Source organism: Dipteris shenzhenensis, chromosome 12, assembly GCF_047967505.1.
Source record: "Dipteris shenzhenensis isolate YYH24624 ecotype China chromosome 12, Dip_SZ_1.0, whole genome shotgun sequence".
Taxonomy (NCBI): Eukaryota; Viridiplantae; Streptophyta; class Polypodiopsida; order Gleicheniales; family Dipteridaceae; genus Dipteris; species Dipteris shenzhenensis.
The window spans coordinates 44,468,440-44,489,301 of record NC_141607.1 but is presented as its reverse complement, the minus strand read 5'-3'; the positions used below and the strand labels follow the sequence as shown (position 1 = coordinate 44,489,301).

At 44.7% G+C, this 20,862-nt stretch overlaps 1 protein-coding gene across 1 annotated transcript; it reads left to right on the top strand.

Moving 5' to 3' along the window:
• Positions 1-3,757: 3,757 nt before the first annotated feature.
• On the top strand, positions 3,758-20,324 carry LOC147896267 (RNA-binding KH domain-containing protein RCF3-like). Its single transcript, XM_087382425.1, has 8 exons — positions 3,758-4,808; positions 17,445-17,849; positions 17,966-18,217; positions 18,294-18,551; positions 18,862-18,932; positions 19,033-19,141; positions 19,448-19,614; positions 19,806-20,324. Exons 1-7 carry the CDS (start codon positions 4,059-4,061, stop codon positions 19,580-19,582), a joined length of 1,980 nt encoding a protein of 659 aa, XP_087238551.1. The 5' UTR covers positions 3,758-4,058; the 3' UTR covers positions 19,583-19,614; positions 19,806-20,324.
• Positions 20,325-20,862: the final 538 nt, after the last annotated feature.

Genomic DNA, 20,862 nt, shown 5'->3' with positions numbered 1-20,862 from the left:
GAAGTACATTGGCCGTCTGTAGCGATGATGGTCGTCATTTCAACCTGAATTGCTTTTCCTTTCTGAGCATATGTCAATTTGGCTGGTGGTGTACTTTCCCTAGTAGACCGCCTGAGTTGATTGTTGTAATCCTTGATCCTGAGTACATAAGCATAACCGGTTGTCATTGCTATTGCAGATACTCTAGTTGATTTGGTTTCTCAATGTGAGGATCCTAGATGTGTTCTTAGACTCGTAAAGAGCTACGAACATGTCCCATTCTTCTTTGGATGTGTTCACTGCGTTGAGCTATCTAAGCATGACATCTTTGCACATTCTGTTTGATCAAATGATATGCATATTTGTCTTTCTTGTCCCATTGTGCCCGTAACCAGGCAATGGCAGGATCTATAGCAGGTGCGGACACTATTGGTACATGTGTAGATCCCTCTGCTTGTGCTGCGGCAATGGTGGGAGTTGTTGCTGAACCGTGAGATGGTCTAGGTATAGACCCATCGACATACTCCCATTTGTCTTGCAGTGCAAGAATGGTCTCCATTTGGTATTTCCATGTGCCGTAATTTGAATTGTCGTGGCAGATGCCTCCAAATTGAGGTTGCTAGTGGTAGACATAGTGCAAGATAGTATCAATGTGTCTATGAAAAGACATCATTTGAACCAACTGTTAAATTACACGGCACAGCAGAATAGAAACTGAACAAAGAATAGAGAGTACACAGCAAACTGGCGAGGAACAAACTTTTACTTCAATACTGTTGTAGTACAGATGATGGCTCCGTCCGCCTGTGTGCTCCCATAGTGGAGCTTAGATGGCGATCTAGACAGATACTAGGTGAAGAGCTACTAGCTGGAAGATCTAATCTGATCTGAACTGATCTGATACAATGGACTGGGGAGGTCGCCTCTTTATAGCTATGAGGGTGGTAGTCGGATCAACGTAGTCGGTGGAGTCAACCAGTCGACCTAGTCGGTGGAGCCGACCGGTCAACCTAGTTGGTGGAACCGACTAATCGTCCATGGAATATTCAAGGAATATTTCCTATACCGTTGCCTTGGGGGCTCCCGCCCCCGAACCCCCTCCAGGGGGCCGCTGGCCCCCAGGCCCCAGCAAGAAAAAGGGGCTCCCACACAATCACCTTTCTACCATCAACAGTCACTTACAACTTGAGCACCTTAGACCGCTGGTGGTTACCAGGAGGGTGGGGCATTGAGTATATCTAACACCAATTGCAATCTGAACTGTCGGTGAAGAAGAACTGCAATATATAATCTAATCTGTTACAAGTCTTATATGTTTGGACTTCAAAGGTCTACCTAATCCTAAAGCCTAAAAACTACACAACTCTTATCATGTCATGAATCAAGACTTTGGTGTAGCAGATACTTCATGATATTACTACTCTTACCTCTAGGTTTTGGTGTATTTCTAAGTTTGGGTCTATGCATTTCACAAAATGCAGGGTTCACCTATCATAAAACATCCATGCATCCGCTATCTTTCACAACTTTACATGAATTGCATATTTGATGCAACGATTTGATTCATGGAAGATCGTATGTAATGATTTTATTCATGAACTACTTGAACATATCCAAGTTTATATCTTTATACTTCTAAGTTCTACCTAAACCATTTTAAATTGAGATATGAAAAAAAATAGAAGTGCAACCATGACAATTTCCATACCCCAACTAGATCAGATACAACAATGGCACGACAATTACACCTCTAACCAGCTAAACACATACACATTTACATTTATGAGGCTGCCATAACAATGTTTTTCAGGCCCACCTACTTTGAGGATTGGATAGAGCGGCCATGCCATCATGGAAGCCCTAGACTAGTGCGAGAAACTTACCAAGTAAGCTCTCCATCAACAAAAATATTGGTGTGGGCACTTGCAAATTGTTTAGGAAAATACCCGTGGTATGAGCTTGGAGGTATACTTATATCACTGATATAAGCCCACATATCGGCAATATAATGCACTGTTACCAGGTTACCACCAAACACGATGATGGGCCTATTTTTGGAGCCCGAGAAATTGTTATATATATTGTACATGTTGTATATCTCGCATGCAGGAGCACAAGTAGTAGGTAGGTGGGATTAGCATTGTTAAGCACATGTCTAGGCTGTGGATTTTCTCTAAGCATAGAAGCTAAATAGTAGCAATAAAAAACCTTTAAGAGTTTTGGGTTTTTCTTTTGTAGATAATCATGATTTTCCTAATATGATATTGTGGAAAGACCTTGATTACAGGAAGTGATGATGAAAAAGCTCATGGCCACTCTTGGATACCTAGCATACCCTAGACCTTTGATTGCAGATTTGGAAAACTAGTAGCTAAGTGCATGAGAAATAGACAATGTTGACTGGGGATGTGGACTACTGCAAGACAACCGCAAGTCTAGAGTCTGCATGGGTGCTTTTCAGATAAAAATAGAGGTGCAGGCCATTTTTTGTATGTAGAGGCTACGTTTAGAGAAGTCTGGCACCCAAAAGTTGAGGGTGCTTGTTTTTTGCAAAGCAGCAATTGATTGGAAGGTCTTGGATTGAGTTTTTTTAAAGAGATCAGTTGCACGAAAGAGCCGTGAGTGCTAAGGCAACCTATACATGCACTTCAAAGACTAACAAAGGGTGCATAACCAAATCTAGAGTTATGCACCAAATTTTGACTGCTACCTGAAAGAATGTAGAGTAGTTCAAGGGCTATAGGTTTGCTAGAGCAATGAAGGCCAATTACAACTCCAGGCTATCCCCTGTTGACATCAAAGCAAGCAAGTTCAATTACATCAATATTAAGGTTTTTGTGAGCCTTAGCGGAGGCGGTGCTTTAGCAACTTCGGCCTTCTTCAAGCCCTTCATCGTGTCCTCTTGGGTCGAAGATGTAGTTCAATCACTCACTAAGCTAATCAAAGACTATTCCCTTGACGGAATCAATATCGATTATGCGATATTCGATTCTAACGCTACTGGGGATGGTTTCCTGGCTAGGGGAATTGATCACCGAGCTGAAGAATAGGAAGGTACTCTGGATGGCCCCCATAGCTCCGTTTCCATTCGATGATAATAACTAAAACATGGCATCGTGATTGAGTATGTTAAAATGGGGATATGCCTGTGTCACGTTAATAATTGAGTCATGTACCTTTGAGCGAAGGCGACCCAACATTCACACAATGAACTATAAAATGATAGCATTTTGGTTTGAGTTAGTGGTTATGTGCTCCATACCTATTGAATGAACACAAATCTATTAGGTAACAATAGAACTACATATGCAGACTTACACATTCACAAAGAAACACATAGGTTGCTTGGGCAGTTGAATAGGATACAATTGTTGCACCTTAGACGTCAACAGCTTGTAGAGTTGCAGTCTTGAAATATTTGGATGTAACACCCGGATGTGAAGTGGTGGCCTTGGGGTGGCGGAAGCAACACCAACCACCCAAGCCACACGCTTTGTGGTGCCCTTGACCTGGTTTAAAAAACAGACACACGATCTTGCTCGGACACGAGGTGGCACGCCGTGTGTGAGGATGGATCCACCATTTTCAAAAGTGCTCGAGCGCCTCGCTGAGGGAACGCCCTAGCCTCTAGGGTCTATGAATCAAAAAGCAAGAGGAGTTAAACCTCGTCTGGATAGAAATGGAGGGGTTTTGGGGAGGGGAAGGGGCAAAGGGGACCGTAGGATGGGAGATCGGACGGCCAGGGATAATCCAGGGGGGGACTGAAGGATAGATTGCATCATCGTCTTTCTCCCAATCTCACTGAGAAGACACTGTTTTTCTCCAAAGCTTGCTTTGATCGGTGATGGTGGCGAAGATGGTGGCTACGGAGGCTCCCTCCCCCTCCCAACAGCTCCACCACCCTCCCTTCCTCTAGCCCTTTCAGCTTCACTCTTGCCTCTGCATCTTCCCTTTGTAGAACCAGTATCCTCTTTTCCTTTCGCTCCGCGTTTTGCTTTCGTTGCTTCGCGGTAAGTCACCTCCTCATTTGTAGCTCCTTCGCAGTTTTTTCTATCAGCGGCTTCTCTCTGCCTGCCAACATGAGCGCTCCCGAGGCTCCTCCTTCGGGAAAACGACCCCATTCCGAGACAGCTCCCACAGAGGCTAACGGCCGATCTAAGCGTCGCCCTCCGGGTGGTTTCCGGAGAAAGGCTCCTACCAGGCGGGATGAAACTGTTTTTAGGATTCTCTGTCCTGCTTCGAAAACTGGGAGCGTCATAGGGAAGGCAGGAAGCATAATAAAGGCTATCAGAAGTGATACGGGAGCAATGATTAGGGTAGAGGATGCAGTGCCAGGATCTGAAGAAAGAGTTGTGACCATCTCCGCCAAGGAGGACCGACCTAAGGGAGCAAAGTTTAAAGGGCACGATGGGCAGATAAAGGAGGAGGAAGACAAGGTTGATTACTTATCTGACACGGATGAAGACCAAGAAGAACGAGTTGAAGTTCAAGTAGAAGGAGAAGCAAAGGAAGAGGCGCCGAAGGAAGCTAAGGCTGACATGGAAGTTGATAGGAAAGTAGGCGGCCTATCGCCAGCGCAGGAAGCCCTTCTGAGGGTGCAGCTTAGAATAATTGAGGCTGACCCTCCAAAGGTTGAGGAAAGTGATGCAAAGGACGCGGAACTGAAGGTGACTACTAGGCTTCTTGTGCCCACTACCCAAGTTGGATGCTTGCTGGGTAAGAAGGGCAAGATTATTGAACATATGCGAGAGGAGAGCGGGGCTCAAATAAGAGTTCTTCCAAGGGATCAGCTCCCACGCTGTGCTTCACCAACAGACGAGGTTGTGCAGGTGACAATTTGTGAGACGTGGGTTTCAATATTCGTGGTCTACTGCATAGACTTTAAAATTGTTGGATTAACAGCTTAATTTTCACACAAGCTTAATTTTCATCTTCAAATATATTTCAATGATTATCCTTATTTGTTGTGGTAGATGTTTGCATATTCTGATCAATAGTTTACAAGTTGAAAAGAAAATTATTCAGCTCTCAGAACCCTAATCCTGCAACAGAAGGTATACTTTTGGGTTAATTGATCATCAGGCTGTCTTGTCTTGAATGTTGTTGATATACCTGCCTTTGTACCTTGAGCTTTTTTCTTAGAAAGGGGTTAGAGCTGTGAACAAGCGATGCTTTGCTTACGAAGTGGTTTAACAAACATAAATGTACACATGTATGTGGTGAGCATGATGAAGCATCAATTTCGCTGATATATTATTGCTTATAATATCTGCATAATATAATTATTTGGGATTGTCTTGTTGGTTTGCGTTTAGCTATTGTTGCAAGTATTGGCGCAAAGTTTTTTGTGCCAATACTTGCAGATAGGCTATTTTTGCCTTTAGAGTAGGAGAAGTAGAAACGGTAGCCCAGGAGAGATGAGGAGTCTACATACCACGATTCTCTCTTTCAGGTAATGTTGATTAGTTCTACTCTTGTTGTGTTTGGAGGAATTTTTTTCTTTACTTGATGAGAGGAACATATTCGCACGCACCTGTCACCAGACTACAGCTATCCCCTGGATGAAGCCATATCTTTGAACATATCTGAATGATAAGAAGTGATAGGACTAATTACTGTTGTGTTGAACTTACAGTTTGCAATGAAGGGGACAAGGGGGCAGATTGGAGGAGGGAGAGATAGGAAAGGGGGAAAAGGAGAGAGAAGGGTGGAATGGGGAAAGAGGGAGAGGAGAAGAGAGATTGGGAGAGAAGGGAGAAGGAAAGAGGGAGAGATAGAGAGAGATTGGGAGAGAGTGTAGGCAGCACGTAGGAGGCAGAATTAATGCAGGATTTTGATTTCGAAATACGTTATCGAAAGGGTTCATTGAATAGTGTGGCGGATGCCTTAAGTCGAGTTAAGTTTGTAAATGCTCTGTCATTTACGGAAATATCCTCAGACCTATTTCAATCCTTGAGAGGGCTATACGCATTTGATAGTCATTTCAGTTCTTATTAGCAGAGAGTCCAGGATGGAAGCTCCATGGTTGACCAGGACTCAGGGATTGTGCCACCTACGGTACATGCGGCGGGAGGTCAGTGGATGATTAGGAATGGCTTGCTGTTCCGGAATGAAAAGATTTGTGTGCCGGATGTTCTGGACCTTAAATCCAAGATACTCTGGGAGTGTCATGATGCTCCTAGTGCTGGACATTCGGGTATACATAGGACTCTGTCTCTTGTGAAGCATACCTTTTATTGGCCTAAGATGCGTGCATTTATTGAGAACTATGCAGTAGGTTGCCGGGTTTGTCAGGTTACTAAGGCAGAACGCCTTAGAAGCGCGGGCTTGTTACAGCCATTATAGATTCCAGGTAATAAATGGGAAAGTATTTCCATGGATTTTATTACTGGTTGGCCTCGTACGCGCAAGGGTCATGACTCCATTTAGGTCATAGTCGACCGTTTGACAAAAATGGCTAGATTCTTACCTACTAGAACAACTATTTCAGCTGTTCAGTTGGCTCACGAGTTTGTGGACCACTTGTTTAAGCTGTATGGTTTGCCCTCTGACATAGTCAGTGACAGGGACTCAAAGTTTACGAGTAACTTTTGGACACTTGTTTTTGAGAAGTTGGAAACTACTCTAAGTATGAGTTCGTCGGATCATGCACAATCCGATGGCAGTACAGAGAAGGTCAACTAGTTGGTTGAAGACATGCTTCGGGCATATGTATCTAAGAGACAGTCTTCATGGGAAGATTATCTACCTATGATAGAATTTGCTTACAACAGTACAAAGCATTCTAGTACTGGTTACAGTCCTTTTATGCTTATGTACGGGTTTCAACCTAAGTCACGAGTTATGGTTGGATTAAAAGGAGTTCAAAATGATGCTGCTAAGAACTTCTTGCTAGACATGCAGGAAATGTTGCAGTTTGCCAAGGAGTCTATTAGAACTTAGAAGTGCCCAAGATCGGGACAGATTTTATGCTAATAGACATCGTTCACCGAGAGAGTTCTCTGAAGGAACGATGGTATATTTGCGAATTCCTAAGGAATCCAAGAGCCTAACTACTGGTTTGGTTCCGAAATTATCTCCTAGATACTGTGGCCCATTCAAGGTCATTAAAAGAATTGGACCAGTTGCATATCGACTAGAATTGCCTCCTGATGTTAAAGTACATCCAGTCTTTCATGTCAGTAGACTGAAAGAAGTATTGGGTGCAGATGATTAACTTGTTTCTCCTCACGAGATAATAGAAGTTACAGATTTGACTTTTATTCCACACGAACCTGAGTGTATTCTTGAATTTCGTGACAGACAGATTCGAAATCGATCTATCACGGAATACAAGATCAAGTGGAAGGATCGTGTTGAGGAGGATGCAACATGGGAGACATTACAAAACCTCCAAAGAACATTTTCGGGTTTTTTAGCGAACTCAGGAGTGAGTTCTTAGAGGAGGGGGAGTATGTCATGTGCACAGACTGGTATCTGACGTGCACTAGGTACACAGGACTAGCTTAGGTAGCCTGGGGAGGCTAGGAGCTAGGCAGGCTTGATTCTCGGGTTGAGTGGCAAGGGTACGGACTATTTATAGGTCTTCGCTATTTTTGGCGCTCGGGCCCGAGTCTATAAAAGGGGCCCAGGGGGTTCAGTTCTCAGCGTGCAGTTGGGAGCAAGTTTCGTTCCCAGGTGCCAGGTCTGTTCCTAGATTCAGTCGCGGATGCGCGCCTGCATCTTAGCGTAGCCCAAGGCCCAGTGGCAGATCCAGGGCTTCACAGCGCCTCCTGGTGGTATGGGACACCAGGCTGGTTTGGATTTGATTGGGAGTTCGTGCCAGTAGCTCAGCTCGTGGCTCGGAGGAGACATCTCCTGATTCGGGATCACATCCCGTAGATGTCATGGTTGGGTGGTGAGCAGCCTGCTCAGTTCTCACGCGGTGTGTGTTTGTTTTGTTGATCAGAGGTTTCAGGAGTGCTGGGATGTGTCAGGTAGCATGGTGTATAAGTTTGCAGCCTGCTCGCTACTAAGTATGGAGCATATGTGCAGACAAGGAAGAGAAACAAGTTCGTTCTAACTTCTTGTAGTTCTTATTTAAAGGCTATAGCGTCAAGCTTGTAACATTTTGAAAAACAATTCCTAAGTCGTGAGAATGGACTTCTTTATGCTTTGTAAACTATGTCAGGTTGAGCGTGGAGCAGCTCAATAGGTTGGTATATGTCAATGCCAACCTACGTTTGCTTGAGAAGTACATGTGTGCAGATGGTAGTAGTAGCATCGAGTGGAATCCCAAGCAAGTCAATCCTGACAAGATCTTGCTAAAACCTGTCGACATGTCCATCTTCAGCACAGTCAAGAGAATGACGATGCTTACGAGTTTTTGCGACAGGATATGCTTCGATTCCGACGTCAGACACGTTCGATAGCTCGAGCTCGTGCACCACGAGTACGTGCTGCTGGTGTTGCAGAGGATACATGGACACCTCAGATTCATGGTTATCAACGTCGAACACGAGCCTCACAAGGGGGATTGTAGGTATTTGTTCTTGCATCGTCATCCCGAGGACGTCGAGGCAGAGATGAGCCAGAGGAGGAGGAGGAGGCTTCTCCACAGAGGATGCAGATCCATCTGCTGATTCTAGTGCTGATGATGACAATGATGAGGCAGCAGATCTTGGAGAGGGCAGCGGTCCGTAGCTCTAGAGAGTCGAGACTAGAGTGTACTGTGTAGTTATTAGTAGCTGGCTTGCAGGGGACAGGTTTGATTATGTATACAGTTTACACCATACAATTATCAGCATATCATTATGGCATGTTACATGTATGATGTAAACATTAATACATAATACATTTTGTTATATTTTGAATCTTGAATCTTGAAATTTGATTCTGAAATTTGAATTATAAAGTTAAAAGTTTATTGTTTGAACTATGGGCCATGGGCCATGGCATATGCTAGCAGCCATATGCACTTGCAACTAATTAGTTAATAGTAATTTGTAAACCATAAGATCTATGTCTTTGTAAAGCTCAATCTATAGGCTACGTGACGCGTCTTTTGACTCTTTCAACTGTGTAATATGTGTGTGCATTGTGTGCACAATATGGATATCTGAGAGCTCTTTTGAGAGAGAGAGAGAGAGAGAGAGAGAGAGAGAGAGAGAGAGAGAATCTGAAGACAATTATTTATGAACTATATATAACTTCTATAAATTATAGTATTTTTAGGCGTTTCCTGTAAAAATCTAGAAACGTTTCTAGAAATGCGTTTCTAGAAACATTTCTTGTGACACTGCTCTACGTAGGCCTTGTTTCGGAGTACATGGTCTCTGAAACCCACGATGCGCTCCAGAACATAGATGATATGGCCCTCTTCATCCATAGGTGGCAACTCTAGAAGAACATGGACATGCTGTCCAACATGTGGTTTCAGCAAAAGAACATGGACATGCTGTCCAACATGTGGTTTCAGCAAAGACACATGGAAAACATCATGGATCTTGGAGGTACTGGGTAGCTTCAACTGATATGCTCTCTCTCCAACCTTGCGGATGATCTTGTAAGGACCATAGTAGCTATGAGCAAGCTTTGTGCTGGTATTACCTTTTAAGGAGGCATAACGGTTCTTATGGAGACGCAAATGCACATAATCTCCCTCTTTGAAAGACAAATATCTCCTGCGTTCATCCACATATTTCTTCTGCTGGGCTTGGGCATCCGGCATATTCCTTTTTGCCAACTGCAGAAGGGCATCCATCCTCTCCAAGTCATTCCGTGCTTGCTGATTTTTCACAGCCATGTCAGCAATTGAAGAAGGCATCCCAACCTTGCATCCGTACATTGCCTCAAACGAGCTCATGCGAATGGAGAGATGCTTGGTACTGTTATAGCAAAATTCAGCAAGTGAACCATTTATCCCAAGACTTCTGAGTATCATGACCAAAATGCCTCAAATATTCCTCCACCCATTTGTTGCCTCAAATATTCCTCCACCCATTTGTTCACCCTTTCCGATTGTCCATCAGTCTCAAGATGGTAAGCAGTGCTAGGTGTGAGTAAAGTACCCACTGCTAAAAATATCTCCTGCCAAAAGTGACTCATAAACTTTGCATCTCTGTCACTAACAATTTTCTGAGGGAAACCATGATGCTTAAAGACATGCTCAATGAATTGCCAAGTAGCATGTGATGCTGAATACCGGGTCTTAGTGGATATGAAATGGGCCTGTTTTGTCATTCTATCCACCACAACAAAGATGTTGTCCCATCGAGACTAAAATGAAATCGTTTAGACTTCACAAGCAGTTGTAGCTTGAATGAAGAGATTTGGATTACTTTTTGATTAGCCTTCTCCTTTAGTGCTAGCCTTCGTCATGGCTGAGTTTGGCCTTCACCTCCGGAGTGCCGACAGAAACTTAGTACGAAGACTTTGTATAAATGGATGCTCAAGTATGTGTGGGTGTGTGGATTTGTATGTGTGAGAGCATACTTTTATACTATGGTCTACACCCACTGTTGGGCGTTGATGATGTCAGTGGGGATGTCATAGTAGCTAGTCCCTGCTATGTGTGATGGAGTTTATGGTTTTCAATCTTATGAGTGACTATTGTGAGATTGAAACTGCACCATGTTGTGTTTTTAGAGGATGAGTTTGGGAATGTTCTTGGATTCATCTAGGTATATGCTGTCCCATCCCCTCTCTGTAGAAGGCAATCTTGTGATGAAATCCATTGCTATGTGCGTCCATTTGCCCTCCGGATTTTGGAATGGGTAATGGCTACACGAGACCTGCGGGTAATTTGCTGTCCACTTTATGCTGTTGGCAAGGCAAGCATTCAGTCACGTATTTAACCAGATCTCTCCACATGCCTTCCTAGGTAAATGTCTGCTTGATTCTTTCATATGTTTTAGTGATACCTGCATGTCCAGCCATGGGAGAAGAGTGCATTTCTTGCAAAACCAGCTGGCGGTATTTTGAGTTTGGCACTAAATAAATCATGTCTTGGCACCACAACAGCCCATTATGCTATTTGAAATCCGGATGACCCTGACTAGAGTAGCTGAAATGGTTGCCTTCGCAAGTTCCCGTTTGGCCACATCGACCCATCTGGAAGTCTCCTCGATTACAGATTGCATGCCGGCAATCTGTGCCTCAACTACTGGGGTACTCTATGGGACTGTGTGTATGGTTGTGACCTCCTGTCGGAGCTGTGAAATGTATTGTGCGAGCCCCTGAATAAAGGTTACCTGCTCGTGTATCATACGATCCTGTTCCTGGGCAAAGCGGGTCTGCTGCTGTGCGAAGCGGGTCAACTCCGCCTCTCGTATTGGAATGCTGTGCACCTCCATCAAGAGAGACTCCTAGGCATTAGGTGGGGTGGCCCTAGGAAAGCCTATTCCTCGTGGATCGAAGGGGGCTAGTACAAATGAAGAAGGATGGGGCTGGATGATGGGTGAAAGCTAGAGTGGGCTGAGTGGGAGATGACGGTGAAGAGTAGCTGTGGAGCGCGGGTGTGGTAAGGCCAAATGCGGGTGTGGTAAGGCCAAATGAAGCAATGAAGGGAGGCTGGCTCAGGGGCAATGGTGACAGGAATGAGGCTTACTCAGTTGAGGCACCATAAGCTGTCCCTAATGTTGGTGCTGCTGTAAGACTTGACCCCTCCATGGAAGGAGTGGAGAGCGAGAGAGAAGCTGCTGTCAACGATGGTGATGATGATGTGAGGGTCGAGGTGGGAGCTGAAGTGGAGGTGGATGTTGATGACAGATGTAGAGGCTGATGTGGAGATTGTGTGGAAGCCCTGGTGGTTGCCTTTTGTGTGGCGGTGCTGGCCACCTGTAGGCCACTCTGATTGCTACATTTGTTGACATCCTCAAGCGTGAGTTGTTGCCTTTGTTGTTGGGTCTCTCTCTTTCCTTATCTCCTTTGTCTCCCTTCGCCATTTCGGGGGTGGACTGAAGTGAGATCCTGTTTTTTTATCCCAGTGGCAACACCTAAATCCCAGGAGTGTACCACAGATTTGTGGCTGTCCACAGTAGGGAGTGCCCACAGTAGCAGCCAGTGGGCAGGGGTCCTTGAGTCCAAGAAACCAGGGCGACACCCCCTGCAGCAGCCCAGCGTAGTCGAGGGCCAGGAGGCCTAGTTGAGGCCCAAGAAAACAGGGCGACCTTTCCTGCAGCAGCCCATCAGCATTGTCGAAGGCCTTAGGCTGTCCTGCCACCACCTGCTTGGTTTCTTGGAGGTTCCTTGGAGGTTTCTTGAAGGCGCAGCAGTAGCTGGGGGTACAGGGCAGGTGTGTGCTGCCAGGGGTGGGCTAGGAGGTGCAGATGGCGAGGCAAAGGCTGAAGGAGCAGTGAGCTGTGTCGGGGGAGCAAAGGGGGGGGCTGGTGGAGCAGTAGAATATGGCGAGGCAGTAGGCTACGGTGGAGCACGGTGGAGCAGTAGGCTATGGCAAGGGAGCAGGGTGTGGCGAAACAGCAGCAGCATAACGTGGCAGGGGCAGCAGCGAGCAGCAAAGGCGGCCAAGAGGCGAGCTGCAACGTGCAGCTAGGCGTGGCCATGGCGAAGAGCAGGGATCAGTGGGATGGCGAGCAGAGAGCAGCAGGCAAGGTGAGCAGGGAGGTGGCGAGCATGGCGAGAGAAGGATCCCAAGCCACTTTGCGAGAGAGAGAGAGAGAGAGAGGATTAACGTCCGCAAAAGGCCTCGCGGGCCTATGGGACAAAGGGACATTAAAGAGAAAAACCCATACAAGCCACAAGGGACTGAGGCAAAGGGTGCGCTAAGACTTTTTGCTGATTACTGTGCTGAAATAAAGAGAGCTCAATGGCTCAAGCAAAAACAAGTACAAAAATATCATATCATATCATATCATGTGCTATCTGCTATCTGGAGGAGGCTGAGAACTGGAATTGAAACTGAAACTCAGAAACTGAAGCCCGGCACTGTGGTGGCTTGTTTATGAGTGGTGAAAATGTCTCGAATCTGAGTCTGTATGGCTGCCTACTGTGGCGTTGGAGGGGGGCATGGTCTCCTCGATCTTTGAAACCGCTGAGCTATGTTCAGAGTGACTCCTCGTCTTGGGCGGTCCCCTCTGAGGAAAACTGTGATAGGGCGAACCTCAATCGAGTCTACTTTGGGCGTTCTCTGTGACGCGGGTGGCCCTTGCTCCTCCACCCCACTGTGTCTTGGGGCTGACTCAAATGCATATAAATCTGTGACATGCTGTTGTGTCTATTGAGCCTCTGTATCCAGTGGTTTGGTTGCCTCTTGCTGCTCCTTGAACTGTCGTAGCAGGATCTCCCTGTGTCGGCACATCTCAAGCAAATAGAGCCCAGTACACACTTGGTCATGGAAGTGGATCAATTGTGCCAGTGGGCCGAAGCCACTCCCATCCTGATAGAGACAGTCGTATTGCCCCTGGATCTCGTAGTAGGTTGGGCAAGCACAGAGTGTCTTAATCATTCCAATGTGCATATCATGCAGATCCACTGCTCTTTGGGTATACATGTTGCTCTTGCTGTCTCAATGGGATGAAACCCGCATCTGCCCAAAGGCGATCCTCAGTGCGCGTGAGACTCCTGAGAGAGAGAGAGAGAGAGAGAGAGAGAGAGAGAGAGAGAGAGAGGTGAAGAACCAGTCTTTTCGAGAATGCAAATGTGTGCAATGCATGCAGAATTTGAATGCCAATTGGCTTTCCAATGGGGAAGAGCGCCCTCGTGAGAGTAGTTGTTTCTAATTCGACCTACATGCAAGGTGTGTGAGAGATGGCGGATGAATGCAAGGTGAATGAAGAATGCTACGTGAGATTCACAATGAAAGGGTGATACCCTTTTATTAATGTCCCTTGAGATCACTCAAGTTCCATCTTCCCATTTACACCTACCCTTATCCTATGACCCACGCATCTACCATTCAGTGCTCGTTAATGCACCCTTACCTTCCTTTTGCCCCTAGGACCGAGACACGTGTGTGCACATTTTTATTAATAGAATAAGTATCACATGTCCAAATTCGATGCCGTCTGAAGCAGTGACTCCAGCTCGACTAGTCCTATTTACTGATATGATCCACCGCCATAACAAATCAGTTGGTGCCCATCATAAATACACATACATGTTACACCATTGGCGTATAATATATAATGTCTACTAATCACAGATTAGTGATTTCTCTTGTCATGACAAGAGGAGAGAGAGAGAGAGAGAGAGAGAGAGAGAGAGAGAGAGAGAGAGAGAGAGGAAATGATACTCAAATGAAGACATAATGAAAGGCTTTCATTCATTCATCAAGTATGAAGTGAGAAGTGAAGTACAAGCCTTTATAGACTAGGTGCACACACACATGTACCAAGTGCATATGGGATACCGCTTACGATGACACATGGCACTCTCACATAAAACCTCTACTAGATCTCCTAGTACAACACATTGCACACTCTTTGGCTATGATTTCTCCAACAGTTCCTGAGTGCCCAGAAAGTAGCTAGTGCGTTGGTCAATCCAATAGGCATCACTTTGAACTCATATAAACCTCTCTATGCTAAAGGCTGTCTTGTGCTCATCTTCTTCTTTCATTTTGATTTGATGGTAGCCTGACCTCAAATCAATTTTAGTGAAGAATTGAGCACCCTTGAGTTCATCCAACAGGTATCGGAAACCCGTTCTTGATAGTGGCCTTATTCAAGTCTCTGTAGTCAATGCACATGTGGTATGAACCGTCTTTCTTCTTTACCAAGAGTATTGGGGATGCAAAAGGAGCAGTGCTACGAGAGATAAATTCTTCTCAGGCAATTCTTGCACCTGTGTTGCCACTTTTTCAAGTTCTACCTTAGAGAGACGGTACGGGGCCTTATTTATTGGCTTACTGCCAGGTTCTAGGACTATGGCATGATCAACATCTCTTCTTGGGGGCAACTGTGAAGGCATATCAGCAAACACATCTGCAAATTTTGAGAGCAATTTTTGCATATCACAATTCTCAACACGGGGAATGCTTCCCTCCTGAGATATTGACACATTCAGTGTATATGGCACTCTCCCTCTTGAGCTCTCCGGCCAGTGGCCTTGCTGAAATGACCTGCAATTTAGGACCATGCAATGTTACAGATCTACCCCTGTGGACAAAGCATTTAAGTCCATGCTAATGATTTCAACCAACCACAGCCCATGATAGCATCTGTTGGGCCCATATCCCATGCCAAGAGATCAGCTGCAAACTCATGGCAACCATATTTGCTGACCATATGCTGTCCATTTGTCACCTGTACTCTCAGCCGATGATCTAATTCAGTAGCAATCAGTCCCACCTTCTGTAAGGTTTTGAAATTAATAAAAAAGTGAGTGCTGCCGCTGTCCATCAGATGTCAAGCCAAGAGCCAAGTCTACTGCAAGAAATGCAAAATCAGAAATTAAGCAGTATACCACGGCCATAATGGACAGTAGAAAGAAAGCAAACTTGTGCATTAAGCGGGGATGTGTGCAAGATGCGGAACACTGGTTCAGCCAAGCTTAGCATGACCATTGAACTCTTTGATGATGAGGACTTGGTTGATGCCACAGATACCTTGGATGCCTCTCATGATGAGACGACGAAAACACATGATGCGGATGAGGCTACTAACACTAGAGCCATGAAGGGGACTGATTTTTCTTTTGATATTCATGGTATGCAATCAATTGACATTCAGCCCACCTGTGGCATGCGAGGTCGTAGGCCGACATCTTTTCTTGTGGAGGAACAGGTTGCTATGCCTTTTCATGCACATGAGAATGCTTGGTAATGCTCATGTGGACGAAGAGGAAATTCATTGGGATGCCCAGCCAACACTCTATGCCATCTCTCCTCATTCTTTGATGGGTGCCAAAAGTGCTGAAACTATCTGACTGAAACGTATGATTAATGGTAGGACTGTTCACGTGTTGGTATCACCCAATTTAGGCTTCTTTTTCAGCCTGATACGCAGTACCATGCATGCTGCCTGCTACATTCTTTTACTTGCTTGAAGCACTTTAAGTAAAGAGGTTTGTGATTCCACCTTCACAGACACACTGTGTGAGCTCCTGGGCTATTCTATCAGTGTTCCACTGTGCGTATCCCAGGTTGCTCGATTTCTAACAGGGCAACACATACTAGGCCCACATAAGCTCTAGGTGAGCAACACAGGCTGAGTGTTTTGGAGGTGCTGAGAATAACCTTTTGAATGTACAAGGGTCTGCATCTAGTCAGCACTTCATTGATAGAGGGTGGAACTTTGGACATAGCTATTGCATATGATTGTGTCCACATTGGACGACATTATATATTTTGCTGGTTCTCCATCGCTGTCTTGTGCATTGTCCATTTACCTATGGCACATCTATATAGTACACATTAAGGATAATAAGTTAAGATTTGAATATTGTGATGCCTGGGCTTAACAGCTCTATAACTCTCTTCCGGGATGCGTACCCTCTATTGTCGTAACATGGTATCAAAGCCTTGACGGAGATCACAAGTGGTAGGAGCTTGAAGGCAAGGATCCTAGGAAAGGATGACCTCGATTCAAACTTTTGGAAATTAACTTCTAGATTTGAAGGACGAGTGTCCTTGCAAGTAGGACGACTCCTTAGATTCAGATAGGTTTACGTCCCCTTCTGGGGTCTGCTATAAGCTATAGGTAGGGTCTATGGACAGACCAATTCAACTTGTCAGCTCTTGGGTCCACCTATCACCAAGGGGAAGGGGCCAGAGTATCCCCTCCCTTGTAAATACGGGTACTTTTGGCCATTGCCCTAATCCACTAGAAGAGGAAGGAGGCATAATTCTTTTTCCCCCCCCAAAAAAGGGTAGATTCTATTAATGCTTTAAAACCATACAACCAGCTTCCAAAAGGAGGGGTTGATGAAAACAATGAAACGAAACAAGTCGCCCCCTCCTCACCCCCCCTTGTGCGCATGCGCAACCCCCCCTCATCCCCCCTTGTGCGCATGCGCACCCCCCCTCTCCCCCCTTGCACGCCCCCTCCTCACACCCCCTTGCGCCCCCGCGCAACCCCTCCCCCCCTTGCCCCCCCCCCCTCTCCCTTATCCCCACCTGTGCGCATGTCCCCCTCATTCATCCCCCCTACAGGAGGCAGAATTCTTGAACACCTTTGGAGCCCCAACTTGGAACCAGACATTGCAGCAGTGTGCTGAAGTGTGTGCCCATAGGAGGGAGCGTATTTTGGATCAGTTTGTTGGGTGCAATATATATTTTATATTTTGGCTGTCCAATTTGCTGTGCGTACCTCTTCAGTGTATGCTTGTTTCGAGCTTGCTTCTGCACACACCAGATATGAGTGAACCTGGATGCTGCTTTAGTTGTTGGTTTACAGAAATATATTTTTCTTAAAATCAAGAAGTTTGCAAATTTGATGTATGCATCTGCTGTTATTTTCTGTTTGTTAGTGGAGACTTCTAAATCACTTTGAGTTAATCCCAGATGTAAATTTTCTGTCTCTCTGTAGATCACTGGTGATGTCGTTGCAGTTCAGAAAGCTCTCCATGCAGCCTCTTCTCAGTTGCGTGATAATCCTCCAAAAGATCAGAGTCAAGAGTTTGGTTCTGCCTTTCCTATTTTAGGTATGGGAAATATGATGGGAGCTCATGCAGATATGGCGAGGCCTTTATCACCTCAACGTGCTTTTGGCCAATTATCAGCTCCATTTGTAAGTGATTATGGTCCTCAGGTTCCTTTTGTGAGGGATGAAGTGACATTTCGCATCTTGTGCCCGAAGGAAAAGATTGGCAGCATTATTGGAAAAGGGGGCAGCATTGTTCAAAGCCTCCGGGAGGAAACAGGAGCAAAAATCAGTATTGATGTATCTTCTTCTGAAGGGGATGAGCGGGTTGTCCGTGTTTCTGCAATTGAGGTAAGATGCGACATTGAAATTGGGAACCAGTCTCTGGTTTTGGTATTTGATCTTCCATCTCATCGGTGGAATGTAAAAGATCGTTGTTTGTAATTGGGTGTGGTTGTATTCTTTAGACTTCAGAAGATGCTTTTTCCAAGGCACAAAGAGCAGCAATGATTGTTCACAGCAGAATCATAGCTTCTGGGTTGGATAAAGACGGAATCCTTACAACCAAACTTCTAGTTCCCTCTGATCAAGCTGGGTGTCTCATTGGTAAAGGTGGATCGATTATCATAGAAATGAGAAAACTAACCCGCGCAAAGATTCGGATTTATGGAAAAGAACACTTGCCACCATGTGCTATGGAAAATGATGAGCTTGTACAGGTGAGATCTTTGCTGCTTTTGGATTCATCTTCAGAATTGTTTTACGTCAGGCTCTGACATGGGGATTTGTTTTCAGATCATAGGAAATGCTTCCGTGTCACAGGAGGCACTAATGCAAATAACAGCAAGGCTACGTGCTAATTTGTTTCATGGAAGGCTTGGTCCAGTACCTATGGATAATAAGCTTTTAGCATTAACTGGATCGGTACAGGGTGATGGCCCATTTCCTGGGGTTGCGCCTTATGGAAGGCATTACTCTCCCTTTCCGGATATGCCATCGGTAGTCAAGGGCCAGCAGCCTACTGGGCCACCGCCTGGGCCTTGGCCTCCTCAGGTTTGCTTAAGTCTTTTCTGTCTTTAGTTTTGTGAAGAAAGGAGGTGCACAGTTGATGGTTTCTTAGTTTTCCGTTTTGTCAGAGAGGGATATATTTTTTATGGTCGTCAGAATTGCTATATGTTGATATCCACTCCGTTTGTTCAGAAAAAAGGGTCAATGTGGCCTATCTTTTTTTAAAACTTTGTGATGGGGTTTGTCACACAATAGCATGGAGGCTTTGTTCAAATACATTCAAAGGAGCATGAACATGCACCTTGCTTTTTAAAATTTTATTATTGGTCTAACAGCAATTTTGAACTGTATGTAGGACATTGGTGGGAAGAGTTTTATGAATTTCAGTTCCCACCCAAAACTAGAGGGTGCAGGAGATGTAGCCAGGTCTGTGAATTTGCCAAAGCATCAATCGCTTAATACATACTTTGTGTACAGCTATTATTCTCGTTTTCATGCTGATAACCTCCTTTATATTTGAAATCAGGTCCAACACAACTCATGTTAAATCGACAACAGTTGAAGTTGTTGTTCCTGAGCGTGTCATGGGTTCAATAATTGGAGAGAATGGTAGTAATCTTGCACAAATTCGTGAGGTCAGTTCTATGTAACTCTTATTATCCCCCCTCCCCGCCCCCCCCCCCCCCCCCCCCCCCCTTTCTTTCCTCTTGGGATAGGGCTTAAGTTCATTTCTTTGGCCTCATGAACTCTGCATTTTCTCTTCTGCATTTTTAGGCTGTTGCAATAGCTTTCTTAAAATTAAAGCATATTGTGCCTCCCTTACATTCCAGTCCAGATTTTCATAGATTTGATTTGTACCTTGTTGTCATTTCCAGCTCCGATCGTTACTTTTTTTCATAAATTTATACAGTTCAGATCTCGACTTTTTTATTGTATTACAGATTTCGGGTGCCAAAGTGAAGGTACACATGTTGTCCCCAGGAGCCTCTGAAAGGATTATTGAAATATCTGGAACACCTGATAAAACACATGCAGCTCAGAGTTTACTGCAGGCATTCATACTGAGTGGACAGTAACTTCACTTGTTTCTTGACTCCTTTTTCTGATGGTAAGTTCATTTAAAGAGCAGCTGCACATTGCTATATTTCATTTCTGATTGCTGCTCATCAATGTGATGATGTGATAAATTATCATTTTTTAAATTCCTCCCTTTCTTCTGGACTAAGTGTCTCTGAAGTTGCCACGGATTCAGAAAGGTGGGGCGTGGTCTTTTTGATCGTCTAAATTTGACTGGTGTAGGAGGTGGAAGCTATACTTTATTTGCTTATTCTTCTGTGGCGCTTCTGGAAAAGTTTTTTCCAAATGCTGCTTATTTGAGCACATTATTGGAGTCACTCTGCAGAACCTTCACATGCTTGAAACTGTTCAAGTTGCTTGCTGCAAGATTTATAAACAGCCCAAGCATACCTTACAAGTTCCGCTCTCACAAGGAGCTGTTCTGGGGGAAACTATGAGATTGTAGCCTACAGTTAAAGCTCATCAACCACAAGCAAAAGGCTCAAATTCGTTGTGTTCAGAGGACAACTGTTCCATCTTGATCCACCTCTTTGGGCATTTCTTTCAAAGAAGTATTCTGAGAATGATTGAAAACAGAGTTCTTGGGTTTTGTAGATCCTTAAGCGGAAGTGCTGATTGATTGTGCCACCCAGACTCTGAGCATGAAACGTTATCTTTACCATATCTGTTTCTTTTGTGCCATGGTATTTGCTCACATTGCATAACCTTCTTTTCCTTTTCAGTAAAAGGAGTTGTTTTCTAGTTTAGGATTTCTCGTCTATAGATCAGCATTTTTTTGCAGGTGGCACATTTTACATTGGTCAATAATGTTTTCTTAGTTTAACAAAATATTTCTAATAACTCTAGCACTACCCCAGTGGATAGTGTATCCCTGGCTCAGGTCTCTATGGGGATACGGTTGTGTAACGATCACTTCTATTCTGGAAGAAGTTATTCATGCATAGCCACATGTATTTGAATCATAGGGTCCTCATATTTTCTCATTTGATAATTTTGAAAGAACTGCGAAAAATAATGTTTTGCATATCAAAGGTTGGGAGACACCCAGGGTAACAGCAATTTCGAATTTTTTGATTTAAAGGTTTATTGTGATCAGTTAATGTAAAGGCCTACAAATCTTGGAATTGTATATCAAGTTTTGATTATGTTTTTCTTTGTGCTGCTGTAAGAATGGCATTGGTTTTTAAAGGGATTGACCACATGGTAGGGGAAAATTTAAAAGAATGCACTTGTGGAGTTCTGATAGACCTGGGGGTCTCCATTGATGGGATCAATGATG

Excerpts from the sequence above, each read along its gene's own strand:
- LOC147896267 (XM_087382425.1), top strand. The coding sequence starts at position 4,059 with ATGAGCGCTCCCGAGGCTCCTCCTTCGGGAAAACGACCCCATTCCGAG. Across the intron at positions 18,218-18,293 it reads AAAATGATGAGCTTGTACAG|ATCATAGGAAATGCTTCCGT; the intron begins GTGAGATCTTTG and ends ATTTGTTTTCAG. Across the intron at positions 19,142-19,447 it reads ATCTTGCACAAATTCGTGAG|ATTTCGGGTGCCAAAGTGAA; the intron begins GTCAGTTCTATG and ends ATTGTATTACAG.